The following is a 17611-nucleotide window of genomic DNA, read 5'->3' on the forward strand; positions in this document are numbered from 1 at the left end:
AGACAAAGCTGGTCAGCGATTCGTGAAGTTTGTTCCTGGGTAACCGTTGAATTATGGCATAGAAGGAGACCAGTCTCCTGCCTTGTCTCCAGATGCCTGCACACAATTACTGTTTATTTTTGGGGCGAAAGTGGTAACACAATCCAGTGCTTTCTTGAATGCCTCGAATGAACTTACTTTCACTGCACTTACTGCACTCATTGTATGAAAAGGGTTTTCTTCTTTCCCCCCCCACATCACCCTTGCTCTTTTTGCACAATACTTTAAATATATGCCTTCTCATTCTTGTTTCTTTTACAAGTGGAAACAGCTTCTTCACCCTGTGTACACTGTCCAGTCTGTGCATGATTTTGAAAGTCTCTTTGAAAAGCAGATCTCTGCCTTCTTTCCAAGGAGAACAGTCCCACGTTCTTCAATCGATGCTCATAACTGAAGTTTCTTATACCCTGAACCATTCACGCAAATCTGCATACTTTAAAAATACTACACAAAGACATTGCTGGGACACTGGTGTTCTCCCTCCTTACCAGTCCTTGGTATCAAGGATTACTTTTTTTTACTCCAGAGTTATGGGTCCTGAGGTGACTAACTTGTTTAATACTGGAATGAGACCCACTGTCACAGATGGGGCTGGTAGTGCTGTCAGGAACGGGTGGGTGTTCAGGTTTGTCCCAGCTCCTCTTGCTGTTTAAGCTTGGCCTCCATCTAGTCCTGTCAGAGATAGTGAAAATGGTTGGCACCTTTTTTGATGCTTCTTCTCTACGTTGGATGATCCTGGAGTTAAGGAAGGTAGCCATCTTTTCAAGGCTCTTCTCCATCTTCCATGATGCAGTGCTCTACCCCATATCCGTGAAGCCTTCTGTTGGAGTGGAGCTTCCTGACAGAAACTGTTAAACCGGCATAGTCTCCAGTGCAGAACTGAGATGACTTCTGTAATATGTAGATAATGCTCGTTTGTGTGAATGTTCACTTATAGGCCATCCTCCAGACTATTATCAATGTATTTGAAGAGGCAGCTAACTGAATGGGTGTCAGACTGAACAGTCAGAAGCTAAAAGCCTTCTCCCAGCTTATTAATAAATAACAACACTTCTGTACTTTTGTTCATGCCTATTTGCAACAAAAATGATCTGATTTTCAAATTGTGGAGCTCCTGTCATTTAGATTCACTGATATTTTGATGTTAAATGCATGTTTGATGAGGAAATGTTGTTGTCCAGAGCACCTGAATGGTGTGGCCACAAGGTGAGACTGGGCCTATGTTTAATGTCCTTTTGGCACCTTCAATAGAGCACCTTTTCCCATCTATTACATGAGGCAACAATCTTAGACTATCTGCTCAACCATCAAGAGTGGGCCTTAAGCCTGGTACTAAGTCAGATAATACCTTCCAGATAGGATTTGGTGATGTATATAATATAGTGTATAGCATTTGGCTGTCTCCAGAGCAGTGTCCAATGACTACGACCTGCAAACATGACACCAATGATGGTCTACAGGGTAGTAGTGTTCAAAGCCCTCCTGTGCACGTTAATGATAGTGTAGAGCCAACACTCTTCTGTTGTCGTCAGCGGTGCCTCAGCTGCATGCTGCAGATCCACAGGTAGGACAGTGCTCTGATGTCCAGGTCACCCACCCCACCCCCAGGGACCAACATCATCAGTGTTCAGGCACTGGATACAACTAATCTGCTGCGTTGGATGTGACATGTTATCTGCACAACTGACACACAACTTTCACAACAGGCAATCCACAACAGACTGCTTCATGGTAAGCAATTACCAGGAGGGCATTGGAAACAGAATTCGTGAAGGCACTAGGGTTAGTCAGTGGGAAACTGACTTGTGCCATGCTTTTGTCAGTTGGCTTAAACACAGAACATAGCATAAGTGTTTAGTTTCATGCTTCAACTGACTTGGAATTGGAGTTAACATTGATGTAGGCTGCCCTGAAACTGTACTGTAGACTAGGAAAAGAAAAAAAAATTGTATTTATAATAGCACCTTTGACCATGTGTGATCCCAATGCTAATGATGTGTTTTTGACATAAAGGCACCTGTTGTGTGTAAAAGGGACTGCTTTTTCGGGTGCAAATTGTAACATGGAGGTTGGATACTGTGTGTTGTATGACTTGCGAGTACCCAGAGAGCTTCCCCTTTTCTGCAACATCAAGATCAAGTGGGATTATGTGGCATATACTGTCTATGCAAGACTGTGTTGCTTCTGAAGAAGTGAGGTAGATACGATGGTGCTAGGAGTCTGAGTTGGGGAAGGGCTGTTTTATGGTATCCTTCAGGTTAGTCCAGTTGCAGTTTGTTACATACCTGCAAGTCCAGTGCAGCCATAGATGTCCAGAAGCTGAAAACAGAAACTTCTCTTGTGAAAAGACAGAAAATTTGCTAAATAAGTAAGGATGTACATCACTGAACAACTGTCAGTCTTTGATTCCGTATCACTCTATGGATAACATTTGTGTCATTATTGCTAAAATCAAAAGAACTGTGATAAATAACTCTCCACCCCATGCTCCAAACTTTGATCTAGAGAAATTGTCTTTCCTCGTCCATGTTTTTCAGCCAACGTTTTGTTTTATTTGCAAGTGTATGTTGGGTGGGGTGGTGTTAAAGGGATATAGTGAACTTGCGTTGTTATAAATTAGTCATTTTTCTTGCCACTTGTTAAAGAATGTTTGTTCACAAATAGTTATTTTCCTGTTGATGACTAAACTTGGTGTGAATTGTTTCTGTCCTGAATAGCAGCCAGTCAAATTGGTGAACTTGCTGGTTTTATTGGGTTTTTATGCATTTGTGATGGTTTGTGCAATAGTGGGGAATCTAATATCAGTGCATTCAGTCCATTTGAGTTCTATCATGTATAGATCACCAGTATTGAGAACACGCATTTTTTTCCTGTTGCCTTATCTGTCTGACGGTTTTTTTTCCCCTTCTACAGGACCCCATGCCAACAATTATGACCACCGACCACCCTGCGCGTCAGCTTCTGGACTTCAATCAGAAGCTAGACATTAATCTACTGGACAATGTTGTAAATTGCTTGTATCATGGTGAGGGCCCACAGGTAAGAATAAACACCGTTGGATGGTGCAGAGTGGTGCTCTTTCTCTTGACACTTTGTAATATGAGCAGCAAACCTGTGTTTTTACATCGTCCTTTTGTTTTAAAGAATAAGTACATTCTGCTAAATTCACTACTAGATTCAATATTAGATTCCCCACTATTGCACAAACCATCACAAATTCAATACTTTTCTCTTTCCCAGCAACGACTGGCGCAAGAGATATTAACCCATTTAAAAGAACATCCAGATGCTTGGACCAGGGTGGATACCATTCTAGAGTTTTCTCAGAATATGAATACAAAGGTAAGGATGTCCAAAGTTGAGACTGTGGAATGCATTGTAACTAATACAAAGGGGAAGCAATAGATAGTGTATTATGTTTTTTTTTAGAAATAAAAGTGCAATAGTTCAACACCTCACTAATTTTGGAAATGACACCTTCAGAAGGATGCAAAGAGGAACACTGAGGTGAACTGCTAAAAAGAGTCAAAAGTTAAGTTGCTTAAACTGCCAGCCAACCTATAGAAGATAGCTTTGAATAATTCCTTGCATGGTTTTCAATTTAACTGTGTGGGGTTATGTATTGGATCTCAATTTTCCAATAATCCACTTAGAGTTTTTAGCTTTAACTTTTGAGTCATAGTTTAATGTAGGAACTTTGAAAAGGAAATATGTTGTGTCTATGGGCAACAACAAGCCTTTCAACCTCCTTGAGCCTGTTACTACATTCAAGTTAAACCGTGGCTGATCTCTGTCGTAATTCCTATCACTCTCTGAATGGAATTTAGTCAATTTCAGTTTTGACTCATTCGGTTTATGCCCCTAAAAACTGAGAGAGAGTGGCAGATGGACACTCTATTTCAGCTAAACAGAGAGGTAGGCTGACATTATGGCTCAGTGGTTAACACTGCTGCTTTGCAGTGCTATGGGCCCCAGTTTAATTCTGCTCTGGACTGTGTGGAGTTTGTACATTCTTCCTGAGTCAGTGTGCATTTCCTCCAGGTGCTCCTGTTCCTTCCCACAGTCCAGAGATGCGCAGGTTAGGTGGGTTGGCCATGGGAAGTGCAGGGTTACAGGGATAGGGTGGAGGAGGTGGGTCTGGGTGAGATGGTCTTTGGAGGGTTGGTGTGGACTCGATGGGATGAAGGGTCTGCTCCCATACTGTAGGGAGTCCATGATGCATGAGAATTCCTTGCCTTTGTGTTTTGAGTACATTGTCACCATTGTGATACACAAGATTACCCATTCCTCTTTTTCGTTCACATCAGCGTTGCTGGCCTAGCCGATGTTGCCCCACGCTGATGGTCATTCAAAGGCAAGCTTAACTGTGTAGAAAGGTACTTATTGGCAGCACCCCTGAATTATGTAGAAGTAGGCTTTAAGGTTATGCCCCTTGTTTCTGGCTTTAGCTACAAAAGCAGAATACTACAGATGCTGAAAATTTGAAATAAGCACCAGAAACCTGCTGAAAGTACTTCTCTGATTAGCGAGCATCTGAGAAGTGGGAAACAGTGTTAATGTTTCGGGTTGATTAACTTCCATCAAAACTGAAGAAAGACCGAAATATATATTAAACCTGTGGGAGAATGAAGGACAGGTGTAAAACAAAAGTGAAACCTGTTTTAGGGTGGAGAGCAGGAAGGGTACAGCCTCAAAAGATTTTATGATGTAGACCAGCCAGTGACGCCCACATCCCACAAGTGAATAAGAAGATGCCGAAGAGAGTGGTAATGCCTTGGGTACAGAAACCAAGGTTGTGTCCAGATGAGACTTAAATGGTTTCATAGCAGTCATCCGAATGTAACATGGAGTTGGGAAAGAAAAGACTCAAAAAGACACAAGAAAGTGGGTAATGAGATTATAATCTCAAACTGTTGAACTCGATGTGAAATCCAGAAGACTATAGAATGCCGAGAAAAAAGGTGAGATGCTGTTCTTTGAGTTGGCCCAGTCACACTGTTTAATTGTTTTAAATGTTACAGTTCAGTCAGCACTGTTTACACAGTCTGCAAGAGTTCTAACCCAGGAAATACCACCTTCCTGTCTTGTACTTTGGGAAAGTAGCATTGACATAGATAGTTGTGATCTATTTTGAATGCAGAGTAGACTGATTGATTGGCCTGCTCGTGTTCCAGTGTTTATAAAGTGAAAGAGTGACCTGAACGATAATTTGATCGTCTCTTCCCGCTTCCCTTCCTCCTCACTCGTCCTGCTTTTGGTAATCAAAAGTGCTAATTTCAAGAGTCCAAGTATTGTTCGCACCCATGTTCCTTCGCTGTCACTGAGTCAAAATCCTAGAGGAATTCCCTCCCCAGTGACATTGTGGGTGAATCTACAGCAGGTGGACTGCAGCTGTTCAAGAAGGCAGCTCACCACCACCTTCTCGAGGGCAACTAGGGACAAGCAATAAATGCTGGACAGCCAGTGGCACCTACATCCCACAAAAGAATTTTTAAAAGAACGTACTGCTGGATGAGAAATGGTCTGCTTTGAAACAGACGAAGAAAATTACAATAAATCTGTTTGCAATCTACGGTATGTTTAACAGCATAAAATGCCTGTCTGTTTGGATGCCTAATGCTGGGATTTCTCTTTAGGCAGTTGCAAATGTTATAACATTCAAAGTGAAGAAATGTCCTTTCCTTGCATTGGTTATTGATAATTGTAGATTTTTGGCTTTTATATTTTAAAAACACCTGATGGTTATTGTTGGTAACTGAGGAATTCTTCTCCTCTCACTCTCAACAGAGTGGTTTTGATCAACTTCTGTGCTATCTTAGATTTAGCTTCTTACCTCTCATTGAGCTGACGCTAACATGTGACAAACTGAAATTTCTGGAGTAACTCAGCAGGTCCGGCAGCATCTGTGAAGAGAGAAACTGTTAACCTTTCAAGTCTGATATAACTTCTTCAGAGTTCTGCCAGACCTGCTGAATTTCTCTGAGCTACTTCCAGGTTTCCATCATGTACAGTATTTTCCTTATTTCAATGTCTTGTGCTTTGTCTTAGCTAGAAATGGCGATTCAGGTAGATCTTTTCTTTAGTTAGACGGGTTGTGCATCAAAAGTGATACTGTTGGTTTTTGCATTCTCTACTGTTGAAAACAACACTGAAGGTTTTTAATCTCTTTCTCAGTATTATGCCTTACAGATACTGGAAAATGTGATCAAAACTCGTTGGAAAATACTTCCAAGAAATCAATGTGAAGGTGAACGCACTACTTTCCTACCATCTCCAGTGTATTTTTCCTTTTTTTTCAATCCAAGCACTTCATCAGTATTTCCCCTTGTCTCTTCTCCATTGCAGGAATAAAAAAGTATGTTGTTGGCTTGATTATTAAAACATCTTCAGAGACTTTGGAGGTAAAATAAAAATTATGTAATGTAGTATTTGGCATTTTCATTCCAATCTTGGAATTTTCTGTTCCTTTGTTTAAGGCTTGACATTTTCATTGTTTTTACAAAATATGATCACTACAGCAAGCTCTAACTAAGGGTGCATCATAGCAAAGTTGGATGCTGTTCTTGTCTGGCATTTGCAAACACGTATAGCAATCTGGGATTGGAATTCTGGCTTGAAGTGGGAGACATTTTCATCCATGTGTGTTTTACTAGTGTGTCTTAATATAAAAGTGAGCATTTGGGTTAAATAAGTTTGTTTATGAGTACTACTTAACATGCTTCTGTGTCTTTTCTTTTGTAGAAAGATAAAGTTTATCTTGGAAAACTGAATATGATTCTTGTCCAGGTTGGTAAAGGTGTGAGAGTGCAAACTGGGGAAAATAATCCTTTTTATTTTTTTGTTCTTTTCCTGAACCATGGGTGAAGTGAATGGAATCTCAGTTGAGGTGTTACTGCAGAAGGTTCAACCTTCTGATCAGGGCTGGCTGCTTTTCTTGACCCCCCTGGCTGATATTCATGGGGCTTAGCAGAGTCTGTCTCAGTGGCCTTTGAACATGATGGGTACCCTGTGTGGGTACTTCCCAACTGGCATTCATTTTGTCTTGCACTCTAGTTGGGGTGGGAAAGGAAAACTGTGACTTTTGTTAGCGTATGGTCTCCTGGCTGCTGCCTTCCCATGAACTGTTCACTGTTCACAAACCTCTTTGTCTCCCTATCCTGGGTCCTATTACAAAGTTCCACTTTAAGTTATAAGTATAAAAATTTGCGAATATGCTCTGTAATCAATTTTTCATTGTCTTGCCTAACATGAGAAGGAACCATAATCAGAAAGTCCTAGGTTTGATATCAGTTTTATGTTGGCTGTGATTGAGATGAAAGTATAATCAGAGATATTTTATTGAACCTGTTGAGAGATGTTGCGATGCACCACTGAAGCAGGTGGGACTTGAACCTGAGCCACCTTGCTCAGAGGTAGGGATACTACCACTGCACCACAAGAGCCCTTCTAACTTACATGGCCTGACTAGGGATAAGCAGCCAGGAGCTGTACGTTGCTCCTGGGAATGCCCATCTGGGCTCAGTTATAATGTCCTGTAGCAATATGGCATGGCTACGTGGGCTCCATACTATAGGGACAGTCCCTGCCTGGGGAACCAACACTCAACATGGTCTTTGCAAATTGAGGGAATACATATTGAAAGGAGCAGGAAAGAGTAAATTAACAGGTAAGGATTTTAGACCCTTAAAGAAAGGAGTTGCATTGTATGCAGGTGTGCCCGAGACTTTTTTTTTTTGCATTGTTCCATGTAAACTAATTTAGGTTAGATTTAGTTATTTGTCGCATGTACTAAGTATAGGAATACATAATTACAGCAAAAAGGGCACAAAGTCACCATTCACTCTTGCCCACTTGGTTACACAAACCAGAATTAAAAGATTTAACAGAGTCAAAAGGTAAGCAAGAAAAGCAAAAGTCCAGATCTCAGAGTCCCAAGTCCCATCTCCACAATGGTGCAGGTGCCACTCCAATTGCTAGGCCACCCTCGCTGCCTTATCAGCCTGCACTCTCGCTGCCACCTCACTGGCCCGCACGTGGGTCACAGTCGTGACCCGACACCTCCTCGACTCCTTAGGTAGATAGTTATAAGGGCGGGGAGTTGCAGGACAGAGAAAATTACTACAGAGAGGAGAGAGAAGAAGGAGAAGAAGAAAAAAGAAAGGATAAGGAAAGGGAAAGGGAACTGGTGAGCAGACTGGAGCTCCCAAATGGAGCATCTTAACCCTGCCGTCGTCATGTCCTAAGAGTCATAGAGCTGTACAGCATTGGAACAGACCCTTCAGTCCGACCCATCCATACTGACCATATATCCTAAATTAATCTAGTCCCATTTGCCAGCTTTTGGCCCACATCCTTCTAAACCCTTTCTATTCGTATACCCACCCCAGGGAAAAGACCTCGGCTATTCACTCTATCCATGCCCTTCGTGATTTTATAAATTTCTATAAGGTCACCCTTCTGCCTCTGATGCTCCAGGGAGAATAGCCTCAGCCTATTCAGCTTCTCCCTTTAGCTCAAACCTTGCAACTCTGGCCACATTCTTGTAAATCTTTTTTGAACCCTTCAGGTTTCACAATATCCTCCTTGGGGCAGGAAGTCCAGAATTGTACGCAGAATTCCAAAAGTGGCCTAACCACTGTCTTGTACAGCTGCAGCATGACTTGTTTTTGACTGCTGTTTTTAGTTGCAGTGCATTATCATGTGCTTCCCATGTGCAGATCTGAATGTAGCAGGTTCAGACTGGGCTGCAATACCAATCAGTGGTCTGTGCTCGCTTGTACCATTGGAGAGCCACTGGGGTGAGATGCTGAGGCCAGTGGCTACTGCCTGTGGGATGACATTATAGTGACACCTTGGTACCTAGATGATCTGGGACATAGATTATATAGATTAGTGGAGGCAAAAGTTGACTTGGTTTGTCATTTTGCACCCACATGTACATTAAGTGATGCATGACCTTGCTAACAATGGGATCAGTCTTTGATTCTCTTCTGTATGTAATTCTTGTGAAGAAACCTATCTTAACGAGATAACATTTTCTGTTTCTTCGTTATATCGGTTTTGAAGACTGCAGCATCAGTTCCTTGTTTGCAACGCTATTGGAGGTTAGGTCTGGTGGGAAGGAATAGGAAGAAGTCTGTTTCTTTCACTGACCCAAACTCACCTTCCTTTCTGCGGATTCCCCAATTTAGTTAATTTCCCGAAGTGAATGTCTACAAAAGATAATCTTCGGGTTCTCACCACCGAAAGAAAATTGCTGAATGTCAAACCATGTACAGCTTTAGTTGTTCACTCCTGGCTGAAAGTTTTCTTCCAGTTTAACCCTCACTAGCCAACTTCTATTGATATCAGTTGTCTTTTTTAAGGGAAAAAATATTCTTTTAATTTAAGCCAGTTACTTGTGGCTGGTGGCAATGATGAATGGCTACATGATACATAATTTTGATTACTCTGGGAACAGGTGGGAGTTGTATTGGTAGGTAAGGAATAGGGAATTTGTTCTTGGATTTTATTCTAACCTAATGCTACTTTGAATTGCAGATCCTTAAACATGAATGGCCCAAAAACTGGCCAACGTTCATTAGTGATATAGTCGGAGCCAGCAAAACCAGTGAATCTCTATGTCAGAACAACATGGTTATTTTAAAACTCCTCAGCGAAGAAGTTTTTGATTTCTCTAGTGGACAAATGACGCAGGTGAAAGCCAAGCATTTAAAAGACAGGTGGGTGAACAGAGCTGAACATTCTCAAAATCTGTCCTTCCCTTGGGCTGGGAAGTCTGGAGGATCATACTCCTGGTGTCTTGCATAGTTTCCTCAAGCAGTCAGCCATTCATCTGTTGCAAGCTTGCAGAGTGACCTCCTGCAAGAAGCTGTTCGACTGTGGTTGGAAGTATGACTCGAGTTAGAGATCTGGCTTAGACAGCATTTTTTAAAAAAAAATGTGCAGCAGGATTTGTATCGAGGACAAAAATGTACTCGAAAGATTGGTGAGAGCAGATTCAATGACCATTTTTAAAAGGTACTGAATTGTTAAGACTATGGAAAGAGGCAAGGGTGAGCGTGACAGTGGTAATGGTAGGCCAGGGTATTGTTCTGGAGGCATGGGTTCAAATCCCACTGTGGTAGTTAGTGGAATTTAAATTCCAGTGGTTAAAAATCTGGAATGGTACAACTAGTCTCAGTGATGACCTTGATAACGATCATTGATTGTTGTAAAAGCCCATATGGTTCACTAATGCCCTTTTTTTTTGTGAAAGGAAATCTGCTATCTTTGCCTTGTTTGGCTTAGATGAAAGTCTAGACCTATTTAATGTAGTTGATTGTTAACTGTTCAGTTGGAGGTTAACTTGCGATGGGCAATGCATGCTGACCTTACCAGTGATATCCACATCTCAGAAAACAAAGTGGGGGAAAAAAATCCATGAAGGATTGAATGGCCTCACGTTCTGTGCTATATATATTGCAAATTGCTATTTTGATCTAACAAAGTTGGGGGTGTGGGTGTAAATTTGCGCACATGCTGGTATTTGCACAGTATTTCAATTGATGAAAAGTCACCAAACCTAATCGGGCATTAGGCTGAATCTGTACATGTGTGGATGCTTGCTTTTGAAGGTCACTGGACCAACAGTAGGGCTGACAGGGAGGAATGGTGTTTCCGTTCTCAAGCTTGAGACCACTTAGTGTACCAACATCTGTCTGAGTTTGGCCAAATGATGGGGCAAAGTCTGTCTTGTACTGTCAGAGTTAGTAAGCAAAAATCTTCCACCTGACTTTTGGGCAGTGCAACACATGCTTCTTTAGACAACGCTATTGTTTTTGCCTCATTTTCCTGTTATTTTTATCTGAAATTGCTCTTTCGTTTTCTTCCTGCAGTATGTGCAATGAATTTTCGCAGATATTTCAACTCTGTCAGTTTGTAATGGTGAGTAATTACTGGATCAAGTAGAGCGAAAAGTAGCCATTTGTTAGGTCTTGGCACACTTGGAAGCATCAAAGCATCTGAAACAAAACTTTGTTTTAATTTCGATTTCTAGTATTTTGTATAAGAATTTTGTTTATTGTGTCTGATCATGGTTTGTATGTTTTCAGGAGAACTCCCAGAATGCCCCTTTAGTCCATGCGACCCTGGAGACGTTGCTGCGGTTTCTGAACTGGATCCCTTTAGGTTACATCTTTGAAACAAAACTCATCTCCAGCTTGGTATACAAGGTCAGATTTGCCAATTTGCTTTGACTGTCTAAATGTCCTTTTGCTTTCTTAAAAAAAAATCTCATATTTTGGTCCTTTTTGACTCTGGTGACTTTGTGAAATGGGGTGCAATGAAATCAAGGCCATTGGAGAACCATGAGAGATTTTGGTTTTTCTTTTTTTTCCTCTCAGCAGCAGCCGTACTAGTTTGCTGTAAATTGGTTGTTAGAATTGACAGCTGCCCTCATTTTGAAGACAAGGTTTGTTTAGGGTTGACAGTTTCTGCCATGTGTCTTCATGCAATTTGAAAGTCAATTCTCAAACAGTAAATCATTGGGCACGTGGTGTAGAATGTCCCAGGAAGTAGTGGGATCCACAGTGCTGGATTTATTTCCTTCACTTGCCTTTTCCACTGTAGCTCTGCTTCCATGTTAAAGATGTTTGGACTCTGTGTGTTAGAGTCCAGTGGGCAAATTTGTGCCATTTACATCATTTGTAGAAAACTCCTCCTGGATTATTAAACTTAGAGTTGCCACACTTTAAACATAGCTTCAGAATGTCTTCTGCCATTTTCCTTCTCCGCTAGCAGGTATTGCCTCTCACATCTAACCCTTGTGGGGAGGCTGTGGTGTCACGGTAATGTCACTGATTTGTTGTTGTCACGTGTACTGAGATACAGTGAAAAGTGTTGCTTGGCATGCTATACAAGCAGACCGTACCGTGGGCTAGAATTTCAGGATCCCAGCCTAATATCTGGAGAAACGGGCATGAATGCCACCGTGGCAGATGGTGAGATTTGAATTCAATCAAAAATCTGAAGGAGAAAAGCAACCATGTGACTACAGCCAATTGTTGTAAAAGCCCATCTGGTTCAGGGAAGGAAACCTGCTCTCCATGTCTGCTGTTGCCTACATATGACTCCAGACATGCCGCAGTGTGGTTGACTCTTAATTTGACTGTTGATGGGCAATAAATGCTGGCCTAGCCAACTGTGCCCATGACCTATAAATGTACAAAAAGAGGAAGTTGGCATAGGCCGTGTCACTGCAGAGAAGAGAGATTTCTGGTGCTGTCCAAGGACATTTTGATTGATAGAATTGGTGGCTCTCCCATCACCAAATTTTTCGTGACATTTATTTTAATCAACTCTTAACTGCCATTAGTAAAACACATATATGTTTTCCAATTTGATTAATTTATGTGCAAAACCTGTTAAGGGCAGTGTAGACCATCAAAGCTGAGGGTGAAGTAGGAGGAGGGGACTAAATCAAATGGAGTTGGAAGGGGTGGGTTTGGGTTTAATTCACCAAAGACTTAATGCTACTAAGACCTGGAGATGCAGGCAAATCAGTGGAAGTTGAATTAAATCTTGTTTGTAACCCTGAAGACTACTTGGTGTTCACTTATGTCACATTCTACAACAAGGTCCTTTTTTTTTTCCCCGTTTTGGAGGATTAACTGAGGAGACACTGAAACAATCAAATTTTTACCCATGCTGCACCCTTCATTTTAAAGGGCGAGTATATTAGAGGCAATAATTTGTTTTGGGGGCTTCTTTCGATGCATTAGAAGTTAATCATTGGGCAGAAAGTTGCAATTATATAAAGTGGCGCATTATCCATTCAGCACATTTACTTTAGTATGAGGGACTGGATCATGTAGATCGATGTTTTGATTTGAAAATTATTTTTCTTTTCACCAAAAGGCAGTGGTTGGTGGGTCAATGGAAATTTAGGTTTGAGCATGTAAGAACTAAGAGCCAGAATAGGTGGCTTTGCCTGCCAGTCAACAGGACTGTGACTCCTCTTCTCCTTCAGCTCCACCTCCCATGTTATCTCCATAGTAACTAAAAATGCACTGACTGTTGTCTTGAATATACTGTATGGCAAAGAATTGACTTTTATAAGGGATAGCGAGTTCCAAATTTTCATATTTCTTTAAGCAAAGAAATTTCCCTTAATCATGTTTCTAAATGGCTGGCACCACCTTTATGCTGAGACTCTTAGCCTGTTATCTCGTTATCTCTCTCTCTCTCTCTCTCTCTCTCTCTCTCTCTCTCTCTCTCTCTTTTTCTTCTCCCCTGTGAAGTTTAACAACTTAATATGCTTCAAATAAATCACCTCTTGCTCTTGTGAACTCAAGGGAATATAGGCCTAGTCTGTTCGTTATCAATTCATACGACAGTTTCCCCTATGCAATCTGGCAAAGCTTTATCACTTTCCCTCTAGGGCAATTTATTTTCTTCCTTGGGTAAGGAGAATATAACTCTCCCCGGTACTCCTACGAATGTGGTCTTACCAGTGCCATTGAATAATTGTATAAGCAATTTTTACTCCTGCTCTGTTTGGGACAAATAAATGCACCATTTGACTTAATTGCTTGTTTCACTGGCATGTTGCTTTGTGTACAAGGGCTCATGTCTCTTTGATTGCAAACTCTTTCTATCTCTAGAGTCAAAAAATATTATTTTTCTAATTTTTTTCTGTCAAAATGCACAACTTCACACTTTGCCACATGTACTGTATCTAACCTCATTTTGCCCATTCACTTGTAGCCTTTTATGTCCCCCTCGCCCTTTTTTAATTTCCCACCTACTTTTGTATCGTTAGAAAATTTTAAGATGTATTGCTTTTCAATAAAAAAAAACATCAGGGAATATGGGTCAGAGGTGGATGGGCAACATGGTGATCATTGATCATTTTAAGCCATGACCAGGTGAATATCTAAAGCTTGAGGAAGTTAATGGCCTCCATGTTCTTTTGCATAGAGTATTTGGATTTTGTCAGTGTGGTACCTTGTGTTTTGCTAAATATTAGCCTTGATAATGAAACTAATGTTAACATCTTGCACTAATGTGTACATGTGCATAATTCATTTGAAAGCCAGGGTGAGACCATCTCTAATAAATTTTATAGCATCTTGGGCTAATCATTAGGGAAAGAAAGCACGAAAGCAAGGAAGTTGGGCTAAGCATGTGCGAACACCAGTTCAGCCTCAACTGGAATATTGCATCCTCACGTTTTAGGAAGCGTTTGAATGCACGAGAGAGAGCGTAGAGAAGATTGAAGAGAATGGTTCCAGGGATGAGGAACTTTGGTTATGTAGATAGATTGGAGAATCCAAGACTGTTCTCCTTAAAGAAGAAATGGTTGGAGAAGAAATTTGATAAAAGATGACGCAGAACCTGGGAGAAATGGTGCCTATTGTGGAAGGATGCTGAGCCAGTGGATGCCAATTTTAAGATAATTGGCAAAAAAAAGCAATGTTGACATGAGGGAAAAAAGTCTTTCTCTCACAGTGAGTGGTTCAGATCCAGAAAGTGATGAGGGATGGTGGAGGAAGGGTCAGTTGAAACTTTCAAAAAGGATGTAGATTGTTACTGAAAAGGAAACATTTGCAGGGCTTTGAGGAAAAGATGGGAGCGTGGCACTCTGTGAAATACTACTTCACAGGGCTAGCTTAAATCTGATGGGCTGGTTGGTTGACTCCTGTGTTCTGTAGGCATTCTGTAATTCTACATAGCACTTCTTAGAGAGAAAAATCTTCCCATGCCATTTTGCAGCTGAGGGCAGTAAATTTGATCGTTTGGTATCCAGCCAGAGGAAATTGTGGCTGGAAAGTTTAGATGTTGGACAGGCAATCTGACCGAATTGAGGATGAGCTGAGCGAGGTGATGAATTGGAGGTTAGGTTTTTACTGGCATGTGTGGACTTTATCCCATTCTCTAACCCCTGAGGAGTGAATGCTCCCAACTGAACAAGCCCTGTCATATCAACCTCATTTTTGTAACTGGTGTGTTGTCTGAAATTTTATAATGATGAAATAATAATTTTTAATGTCTGTGTACACTGCAAAGTTCTATTGGATGGCTGTCAATGGGCAATTCAGTGCCGAGTGCATTCTTCAGTTTAAAATGGAGTTAGCTGTTAGAGGTAATTGGATGAAGAAGGAGAAATATAATTTAACATTTTTTAAACAAAATGTTGCATTTTCTGACCATATTGATTTCTGTGATGAATTACTGTATTGAGATTTTTCATGAGAAGTGCATTTTTGATTTTTCATGCTTATAGTTACCACTTATAGTGATTTTATAGTTTTCGGTGGTGGGACATTGCCACTAGTGGGAAGGTGGAATTATTGATTCACAATTGTGTAGGTTATTTGGAAAATCTGTGTAAATTTGAACTTTAATAATTTCAGATGTGTGCACGATGGCAAGCTGTAAACTGTACGTGACTGCACCATTGAAAAGGCATTTTTTTAAAAAATAATGCTGGTTGTTAATGTTTATGAACTCACTCAGCAGCAACCAGAGAATTTTCTGATCAACTTTGGAAAATTCTCCAGTTGATGCTGAAGGACTTTGTAAACGTTAACATAACTTTGTCAACAACATTAAAACCTTAGGATTGATGCTCACATCTTGTTTAGTTTGCTTCTCTAATGTTTACCATGTAAAATTTATTATTTATAATTGTAAACTTGAATTTACCTAAGAGTTTTCTAAATGCTCTGCTGGGGGCTTGTACATGGAAATTAGACATCACAATAAATGGAAAATTTTGACCAGAAGTGTCTCTAATGTCATACTTGCGCGTAGGTATAAGCCTTCAAACTCCGTTATCTATTTTAACTTAATTTTTTGCACTTCTTGCTTAGTTTCTGAATGTACCCATGTTTCGAAATGTGACGTTGAAGTGTTTGACAGAGATTGCTGGCGTTGGTGTCAGTCAGTATGATGAACAGTTCATCTCGTTGTTTACATTAACACTCATTCAGCTCAAACAGGTAGGTTGAAATTGTTGTGGAATTTGTCAGTATTTGTGACTTGTATTCGTCATTGGGTTGAATGGCCATCAGAATGGTACAGGATCTAGCACTTAATTTGCTGAACATGCTATGCACAGGTTTGACTCAGCAAGGTTAGTGAGAATTGGTTCCAGAGGACTTGGACTCAAATGACACTCAGTTCAATCCTTTTTTTTGGTAATCCAGCAGAGGGTTTAATTGATTTTCTTTTTTTTATTATTAAGTCACTAGTTCTTCCCCATTTATCCCCAGTGCTCATTTATTTTGGAAACTAAATTGTGTCATACAGATACAATTGTGGATTTTGTTGTATTGTAACTGTGTGTGGATTCAGTCTCCAAGCTCTCTTCCCTCTTTTTCAGATGCTACCTGTGAATACTAACATTCGCCTTGCGTACGCAAATGGGAAGGATGATGAACAGAACTTCATCCAGAACCTGAGTCTGTTCTTGTGTACTTTCTTGAAGGAGCATGGTACCTTAGTGGAAAGGACAATGGAGCTCAGAGAGGCACTCTTGGATGTAAGTATGAACTCAAAGACTGTGATAATTTCTCTGCCCCTTCCTTCAGTAACTCCATTACTCTCTGACCTCTTCACCTTTCCCCTCCCTTCCAGTAACTCCCAGTGGCATTGCAGATCTCTACAGGTTAGGCTCCTGGTGCCTTAGGCAGTTAGTTCACTGTTCTTAATGAGAAAGAAGAGATGTTGAATGTTGAAGGGATGATTAACAAAGGAATGTTTAAAACATGGGGAGGCTGGTGGGGTAAATGGTTTGGCATGATGGAGGATGCCATGAGTATTAACTGACACATAGTGATGCGTCAGTGGTTCAACAGCAACGTTGGTATAGTGAGCATAGTGACAGTGAAAATGTTGGCATCTAAAATGAGACCAGTGGCTGATTGTTTTGTAATCTCAAGAAATCCCATAGTAGCTGTCAGACAAGCACAAAGTGTATTCATTATTGTATTAGTTCTCAGTGCAGCCATCATATTATAGGTTGGCCGAGCAAACTCATTGGGCTGAATGGCTTACCTCTGCTTCTGTCTTTTACGTTGAAGTCTTAATAAATATTGAACTCAAGCAAATAAGTGTTACTAACTTTTTATTTTTGTTTTGCTGTTTTGATATACTAGGGTCTACACTACATGATTCTTGTGTCAGAAGTGGAAGAGATAGAAATTTTTAAGATCTGTTTGGAATATTGGAATCATTTGGCAGGAGAGCTTTATCGTGAAAATCCATTTTCTATTAGTGCCTCTCCTGCTCTGGGCAATCCTCACAGTGACGTCCCACCTCGGAGACAGATCTACTTACCAGTGCTGTCAAAGGTGTGTATGATTTTAACCAGTGTAGGTGGATCCTAAAGGCTGGTGTTGTACTATCCCAGCTTGTTCACGTCTGTAAAATATAACCTTGCGTTCTCTTATGTTCCTTGACATGGGAGCTCTCAAGGTTTTCAAATTATTGGTTAATGGATGCCAGTAGTGTGTAAATCTGTAACTGCCACTTTTAAAAATCCTATGGAATCTTTACTAATGATCCTCTGTTCATTTTTAGTGGGTTT

At 40.7% G+C, this 17611-nt stretch overlaps 1 protein-coding gene across 1 annotated transcript; it reads left to right on the forward strand.

Moving 5' to 3' along the window:
- Window positions 1-2956: 2956 nt before the first annotated feature.
- Window positions 2957-17396, forward strand: LOC125481148 (exportin-1-like; the record flags this gene model as incomplete). The annotated part of the gene is made up of 11 exons (XM_048592330.1): window positions 2957-3078; window positions 3280-3381; window positions 6214-6286; window positions 6385-6440; window positions 6781-6825; window positions 9580-9761; window positions 10917-10965; window positions 11133-11252; window positions 15894-16022; window positions 16406-16564; window positions 17181-17396. Coding segments are annotated over exons 1-11 (1251 nt in total), but the record flags the coding sequence as incomplete, so codon positions are not given.
- Between the last annotated feature and the right edge of the window lie 215 nt (window positions 17397-17611).

The sequence above is a fragment of the Rhincodon typus genome, unplaced genomic scaffold (assembly GCF_021869965.1).
Source record: "Rhincodon typus isolate 14 unplaced genomic scaffold, sRhiTyp1.1 hic_rhity00001023, whole genome shotgun sequence".
Taxonomy (NCBI): domain Eukaryota; kingdom Metazoa; phylum Chordata; class Chondrichthyes; order Orectolobiformes; family Rhincodontidae; genus Rhincodon; species Rhincodon typus.